General features: G+C 52.0%; 1 protein-coding gene across 1 annotated transcript; it reads left to right on the top strand.

Moving 5' to 3' along the window:
- Window positions 1-2,055: 2,055 nt before the first annotated feature.
- On the top strand, window positions 2,056-3,342 carry LOC125523328 (RING-H2 finger protein ATL3-like). The gene has a single exon (XM_048688374.1). The coding sequence runs from the start codon at window positions 2,170-2,172 to the stop codon at window positions 3,127-3,129; it is 960 nt and encodes a 319-aa protein (XP_048544331.1). The 5' UTR covers window positions 2,056-2,169; the 3' UTR covers window positions 3,130-3,342.
- The last annotated feature ends 4,909 nt before the right edge of the window (window positions 3,343-8,251 follow it).

Consider the following 8,251-nt stretch of genomic DNA (forward strand, 5'->3'; position numbering starts at 1 on the left):
TTATTAAAAAATAGAAAATAAAGACTCTAGTACACATGCATCTTTACTTTTTACTCCAACCTTTAGATTTGTCACCGGACCACACTTTTTCTCTTCAAGCATCCGCCTTCTGAAAAGTATTCCGCTTCTCTATCTGAACCAGTTTACGTCATATTCGATCCTACATGGCATGCGAGGGATCACCTTGAAATTATGCATTGTATATGCCCTTATTTACGTGGCCTCGTTTACAGTGCAACGGACGGGTCGGCACGTCGTTGCCCGGCTGGTCGCCGGCACGGCAGTACTATTCCCACCGCCGAGTTTTTCTACGCTCCGTTTCACGTTTCTCCGGTACGAAATTCAAACCAGCGAACCACCCGCCCGTTCAGCGCGCAATCAATGGCAGAGCCGTTGCTGATCCGTTCCGAAATTATTGGCTCCGGCAGTCACAGACTTCACTGTTTGCTGTTCGGATTTCGGTTTCAAATTTCCACGTTTTGTTTTACAAATATAAACCTGCCTTTGCAAGCAAGTTCTAGGAGATCCACGGCCGAAACCACTCTGGCTGCTCCTTCTTCTTTTGTCGCGAATGAAAGGAGGCTTTACTTAAAAATTATGGGGCTACCGATCATGAAGCAATGGAGTTTCGATGCATGGGGATCCTTTGGTCGAGCCATGCTACAATTCGCTAGCCGATCCGCAACTCCATTTTTGCCGTAGCTTCCGAGGAACAAACTCCCTAACACAAAGCGACAGTTGGATTTATATGACGTACACCCCAGCATGTAGGGAATGCGGATTGCTGGACACGACGTTATTGTGAGACCGGCATTTTTGTAGACATGTGTTAGCTTCCCTTGTGATGCTTGTAACGTGGGAGATTTGGAAAGAAAGAAACATGAGGGTGTTTCGAAACACGCAACCCTTCCTATAATAACTGGCGAACAAGATTAAGGAAGAAGTTATCTAATACCAGGATAACGGTGGCAAAATTTCATCTAGCAGATAACTGGCGCGAAAATTTGTACCTATTTTATGCCGTAAGAGTAGGCTTTTATCCGGCCTCGCGTCTACGGGACTTAGCAACAACTTGTACTAATGGGTCGTGCCGCAACGCGTGTTGTGTTACACACGCCGCCCAACTTCATCAGCTCGGTACACTAGACGCGCATCACCGCGTGACGATTGAACGTCACATGGCTACATCACGCACTTGGACATGTGTAACTGCGATTCACATGTCTTCTGAAACACTGCACAATAATTTCGAAACAATGATAAGGAAGGAGTTGTTTAATACAGGGATAACATGCATGTAAGTTCGTTAGGGGGGTAACTTAATCCCATAAGTGTAGGCTTTTATCCGAGCCTTCGACTACGCCCTCGGTTGCGCTGCAGCGCGACGGCTCATCCATATGACACCCGTTTTCGCTGCACACGTCATCTTTCATGGCATCCACAGACCAGATGCGCATCGATCTGTGAGACGCGGTATAGTAAAATTCTAAAAATATTCTTCTTATAATTAATAAAAATGGGAAGGTTTTTTCTGAAAAATAAGACTCAAAAATAAGAATTGACACTTCCTAAAAAAAACATAAGATTTGATACTAGCTTGAGTTCTTAGTCGGCACATGGCCGGGCGTGCATAGCTCATACCTGACGCATGTCGAGCTGAATTCCAAATAAGTAGTAACTGTTTGACCAAGGTTTTTATCCGTATCATATTACCAGCAGCAGCCCGAACGGCCCGTGCAAAAGATGTGCAATGGCAGTGTGCATTCGCAGGAAGGCGATGGAAGCCACCTTGACCGCGACCGGCGAGGTCAGGTCAGCAGTCACCGGCGACGTCAGTTTCCCGCACATACCGCGGCGGCGGCTGCCCGCGCTCCCGCCAGTTGGATGCTTCCCGGAGGCCGCCGGCGCACGTCGCGGCCGAGCCGAGAAAGAAGGCCCCCGCATCGCCATCCAAGCGGCCCAGTCAAACCCACACCGCGCGACCCAAGAGCCCAACCACACTAGTTGACAAAGTCCACCTCCCGTCAGCTAGCCCCCCTTCAAATACCGTGCCACCACAGGCGACCTCCTCCATTGCTTCTCTTCATCCTCTCTCCGTTCTTGAGTGTCGTCAGCCATCGCCGCCGGGAAACGGGGATCAGTTTGTTGTTGGGACTTGAGACGGGAAGGATGTCTTCATCGCCTCCGGCGCCGACGGTGGCGGACGCGGCGGCGGCGGGCGCGCCGGCGTCGCAGCTGGCCATCAGCAACGGGGTGCTGCTGGCGGCGGTGATATTCCTCTTCATGGTCGTCGTCTTCGTCTTCCTCCTCTACCTCTACGCCAAGCGCTTCCTGGGGGCCAACCCCATGCTCAACGGCGCCGGCGCCACCTCCTCGCGCTTCATCTTCGTCGGCGACTCCCCGTTCCCGCGCCGCGGCCTGCCGGCCTCCGTGCTCCGGACCCTCCCCGTGGCCGTCTACGGCGGCGGCGCCTCGCCCAAGACGCCCGGCGGCAGCGGGAGGAGGAAGAACGGCGAGGCGCTCGAGTGCGCCGTGTGCCTCTCGGAGGTGGCCGACGGCGAGAAGGTGCGGACGCTGCCCAAGTGCGGCCACCGCTTCCACGTCGACTGCATCGACATGTGGTTCCACTCCCACGACACCTGCCCGCTCTGCCGCGCCCCCGTCGGCGCCGACCCCGAGTCCGCCGCGGAGGGGCTCCCCCGCGTGCCGCGCGAGGACCACGCCGCGCCGGAGTTCCCCATGTTCCCCACCAACGTCCTGTTCTGGGGCACCCACGACGACGTCGCCAACGGCGGCCTCGGGGGGATGCCGCCGGCGCCCCCGATCGCCGCCGCCTCCACCAGCTCCTCGGCCTCCGGGCGCAGGAAGGAGAACCTGGTGATCGACATCCCGACCCGGGCGATGGCGGTGGGCGCGGCGTCGTCGTCCCCCGCGACGCCGCTGCCGGCGAGCGACCTGCGGTCCCCGATGTCCGCCCGGCTCCGCTCGCTGCGCCGGCTCCTGAGCAGGGGCAAGCAGGCCGTGGTGGGCGCGTCCTCCTCCAGCCCGCGCGGCGGCGGCAGCGACGTCGAGCAGGGCCTCGCCGGGCGCCCGCCGAAGACACCCAAGACACCTCCGGCGTCGAACTGATCCGGAAACTACATAGCTCTCTGACGCATTGGCTCGCGTCGCCGATCACCGGAGGGTCTATACATACATGTGTTCATTCTTTCCTTGATTTCTTCTTCTTTCACTCTCTTTTCGCCAAGGATTTTGGCCAGGAATTCTGATGTAAACAAAAAGATGTTTGGCATTGGTGTCACTGATTGGTTATTGATGTCGATGGATCATTGATGAAACTGATAAGCTCTGTTCATACTAGATTGATTAGATTAGATTGTGTTTCAGTTGAACTCTGCTTCTTCAGGCCGTTGCCGCATTCATCTGTGTATACTATACTGCACCAGCTGCAAATAAAAGTCAACTCGTGCTACTGACCAACTGTTCTTATGATTAGATAAGAAATTACGACCGAGTTAAGTAGCTCTGCAGCTGGAGGGAGACAATGCGATCCCAGAAGTCCTGAACCACATGAGCAAAAGGAGAAAAGGAGGAGCAAAGCAAGGAAGGGCACACCAAATGCGCCTGCGCCGAACTGACAAAGGCCGGCCTATCTTGTTCGAAAACAAACGAGAAATTCAACCGCGGATTGACCGGAACACCAGGTGTGCAAGCGACAACCTCCGCGCTTTCTCGGCAAAGAGTTGGTTTCTGCTGACAGACAGACAAGAACCCAAACCTCTTTCCTCAATGCCGCGTGAGGAAAGCAACTAAACTCGCCGCTGCAGCTGCCGTCAGTAGCTTCAAGTTTCAAGCATCGCCTCTTCTCATTAGGGCCTTGGACTATACTATCAGGGTTTGTATAGGGCACATCTAGATGTGCTTATTACACATCTAAGTGAGTGAATCAAGCATAATAAAGAGAATATCCACATGAATCTTAACATAAGATCAATAATATAAGATTTAGATGTGCAATACTTATGGCATATCTAGATGTGCTTTAGCAAAACTGACACTATTATTCCATTGCTGGTTTCCAAGCTTCCAACACTGGCAAAGGAAAAAAGTTAGTTACTCGTTTGTCGTTTCGAAGAAATTCTTGTTCTTTACCCGTTTGGTTCAGCTTCGCCGGTCGAACACGGCACGGCGACCCGTGTGTTGACGCTGGGGACGCGCAGCGGTAACAAACTTTGACTTCACTTAATCAAATCACATGCGTCCGGCTTGTGTTTTTACTTGTTTATGAACATCTTCTTTCTCTAAGACAAGTTGCGCTTGGGGATGGATGAGGTACATGCATGCATTACTGCCCAGCACGCCTCTTTCCGGGCAACCAGCACATACTATATCCTGTTTTCACTTGTTATTCTCTTCATTTTTTATTCAAGTTGCACAAACTTGTCTTCGAAGTAGCAGTGCACATCCAGGCATTATTGCTCTGCATTTCCCGGCAAGGAGAGCGCCCAGTGTAGGAGTATCAATTAAACCTGTGTTATAAATCTACATCGTCATTGTATATGCAGTTTTAATGTACTCGGAATGATCGTGTGGTTAAGTCGTGCGATCCAATCTCTTGGAATGATTAGTCGTATCGCGCGCAGCCATCGTGGATTCGTGGTATCTCATCATCCCATGGAAAACTGATCCCGTTTGTGAATCCCGATCCTGAACAGGGGTGGGGTTAGGTCCGGCACCACTTTCCGAAGCTTCCTTGCCGTTTCTACGTGCGTGCGTGCTTGCTTACTCTCTCCTGTCTACGTAGTCCTCCCCCTCGACCTTGATCGATCCCCAAGTGGATAACCTAGGTATGAGCCGCGTATAATACGTACTGGAGTTCTCCTATTAAGTAACCGGATTGACATCCGATACATACATTTTGCCACGTTGGCTATGATTAGCTGCCGATGATTAGTTTGGGTTGGCCAAGACGCGAGAGAATCTGGAAGGCTAGGGGGCAGCCGGTCCGAGTTGCCGGCACGACAATGTGCGGGAGGATGAGAGCAGAGCAGAGGGGCCGGGTCATGGCACCACGTCACGTGGAGGAGTTCCGTGCGGTGCGGGCGTATGTGGCCTGCGCGAGCTACCTACCTTTGCCCCTACCTACGTGGTCTGGGTGCAGCGGTAGTGTGTGGCACACTACTGTTTCTCTCTCTCATAACTCAGCAGGCGTGCGTGGGGATACGGTTGCGAGATCGATTCAGGTCCCGGCCGGTGGCGTGCCCGCACTCGTGGGGGACGTGTGCAGCGCAGCCGCGGGCTGTTGGGGTTGGACCCCGGCGCGCGCGCAGGGTAGGCGGTAGCAACGGCTCGCTCGACCCGTAGGCGCGGGGCACGCACGTCCTACACGTACGCGCGCGAGCGAGCGAGGGGGCGGTGGCGCCGGTGGGGTGCGTGAGACTCGCGCCAGAGCGCGCGCGGGTCGGGAGGAACGGATCCCGGTTTCCGCTGCCGTGGGAGCACCGCGGATGGGGGCCGTGGCGTGCGCGCCTGGAGTGAAGGAGGTTTTTCTTTTTTCTTTTTAGGGATTGGGGTGGAGGAGGTGAGAGAGTTTCATTGGATCCCGCCCTGCGCGCGTAACGCGAGGAAGCGGGCCCGGGGCCTGGAGATGATGGTGCAGTCTAGCTGCGCCATGGGCCATGCGTTGTGCTCCCGGGCTGACTCTTATGGCCCCATCATCACCGAGAGTGGGCTTCAACTGCAAGTTCATTTTTGAAGCGAAACTACTCAACACACGGCTCTCAACCCCCCTCCCTCCCCCCCAAAAAAACGACTCTCACTCACGCGATATGCAGGCAACAAGTAATCAAACGATTATGCCGCCACCCTAACCTTGTCATGGACGGTTTGATCATCTATGTCATCCAACATTCGGCCAGCGACTGCCGTCTGCCTAACAGCATTGTTTCTGAAGGTAGAGCGGCAAATTATGAGGCTGATAGTCTAGCTAGATTCTCATTCTTTCGATTAAGGGGGGACATTTGTGGTTGATACAACGCCATGATCCATTTTGTATTCCGCTACATGCGGAGCTTGAGCAATAAAGTCTAGCTTTACCCCTAGAAAAATTCCGCCACTCACACACCCAAAGGATCTCCTATGTGGAGCTCGCCGCCGCATAGCCCGATATGGCTAGTGTAATGACAGACTATGTATTTCCATTATGCGATTATCAATAGAAAAGGGAATGGCCCGGTTGAAAAAAAAATGCAGTTCGCTGCGGCATTCTGCCAAGCAAACGTAAATAGCGCGCTCGCCTGCAGCGACTCGGTTTTCCCCGTAATGGCATTGTAGCTACCCTGATTTTTTTACCAAAGCACATGGTTTTTTCGATTGTTTTTTTAAATAATTTTTAAAACATTGAAAAATTTTAAATTTCCACACAATTTTGAAAGCACGGACATTTTGTTAAAACCTTGTGGACAGTTTTCAAAATACAAACATTTTTTAACACACTACCACATTTTCGAATGCATGATTATTTTAAAACATGGACACTTTTTGAAATTGTCAACAATTTTGGAAAACTGAGGCATTTTCGAATAAAATAAACATTTGCTTAACAAACAAGATTTTTTAATACAGGTGAACATTTTTGAAAAAAAACTGAAAAGGAAAAATGGAATGAAAAAAACCTGAGAAAACCAAAAACAACAATTGGAAAGCTAGAAAGCATAAAGAATTGGACCCTCCACTCAAAATAGAAATAAAATAAAAATAAGAATTAGACTGAAACCTTCCGGAAGATTTTCAAAACCAAAACTGAAACTTGCTGGTTGCAACTTCGTCGTTGTCCATGGCTTTGTTGTCTATGGTTGGAAACTTTTTTGGTCACCAGTTGAAGCTTTTCTCGTTGCCTGTTGCAGCTTTCAGGGTTGCGCAACGCCCGCCCCCCAAAATCCGTCTTCTAGTTAAAGTTTTTTTCGGTTCCATGATGGTCTGATTGAAGCTTTTTCAAACTACAATTGAAGCTTTCTTGTGAATGATTGTAGCATTTTCAGTTGCATGTTTGTACGGTTGAAGCCTTCGAATCAAAACGATGGAAGCTTGTCATATGAACGGTTCCAGCATCGCCTTCGCTGTCGCGCGCCATCAACAGTCACCAGCGTCGCGCTCGGCCTCTTGCGGCTCCCCCTCCCCCCATGCTCGCCGTTGCATCTCGCCCTAGCAGCAAGGGCTCGTCGTGCTGGTGCGCTGCATGTGGTGGCGGAGATGGAGGAAAAAGAGCCAATTGCAACAGCACCTGCACCGCGTTGTGGGAAAGAAGATGATGTGAAAAGAAAAACAATTCAATTGAGGAGCGCTCCCATGGCCTCCGCGGCGCATAATCGAGAGCGATTGTAAGGCTCACCTGCGACTGGCCCAATCTTGGGCCGGCCGCCCGGCCATAAACATTTCCCTTATTTTTTCACAACGAGCGGCAGATAGGATTTACCCTCACGGAAGGCTCCCACTGTGGGCCGGCCTACTTCCACATCCTTGCGTTCCGGTCTCTTGTGAGCTCCCTCTCTAGTGTTTCTCCACGGCAGCAGTGGTTTGTGTTCCTAAGAGAAAACAAATGCCTTTTTTCATATAAAACGACGTTACATCTCATCAGGTATCTTTTCTTTTTAGCATCAGTACAGACACAAGCGCTCATATACACGCGCATACACTCACCGCTATGAACATACACGCACACTTTACCCCTATGAACATTTTCAAGAGACTAAGCCGTCATATCATCTTGAGATCTACGAAGCAGGGCCGGCCCTGGAGCATGGGCGACGGGGCGACGGCCCAGGGCCCAGACGAGGGGAGGCACATGATGGAGTATATACATATACTATAGCCCAGCAAAAAGCAAGTAAAAATTACAAAAGAATTAAAGAAAAGAAATAGGATGGGCTAGGCGGCCAGATATAGCTAGCTAGCGATCGCTGATGGATACGCGTAGGCGAGGCGGCGCCGTGACTCACACTCATTTCGACGTTTCCTTCGTAGGTTCGTCGCCCTCGCCCGCCCGTCGGTCGCTCGCTCGGTGCCTTGCCCCTTGGCTCTTGCCGCGTCGCCCTCGCCTCGTCGGCTCGTCGTCGCCGCCACACAGCAGTCCGGCAGGCAGGCGGCAGGCCGGCCAATCGGCCATCCGGCATTCAGCACGGCGGCACCGCGGCAATACGATAATTCCTATACAAGTACGCATCTGACTGGAAGTCAAGAAGTACGCATCCAT

This window comes from Triticum urartu, chromosome 7 (assembly GCF_003073215.2).
Source record: "Triticum urartu cultivar G1812 chromosome 7, Tu2.1, whole genome shotgun sequence".
Taxonomy (NCBI): domain Eukaryota; kingdom Viridiplantae; phylum Streptophyta; class Magnoliopsida; order Poales; family Poaceae; genus Triticum; species Triticum urartu.

Coding starts and splice junctions, on each gene's coding strand:
- LOC125523328 (XM_048688374.1), top strand. CDS start 2,170: ATGTCTTCATCGCCTCCGGCGCCGACGGTGGCGGACGCGGCGGCGGCG.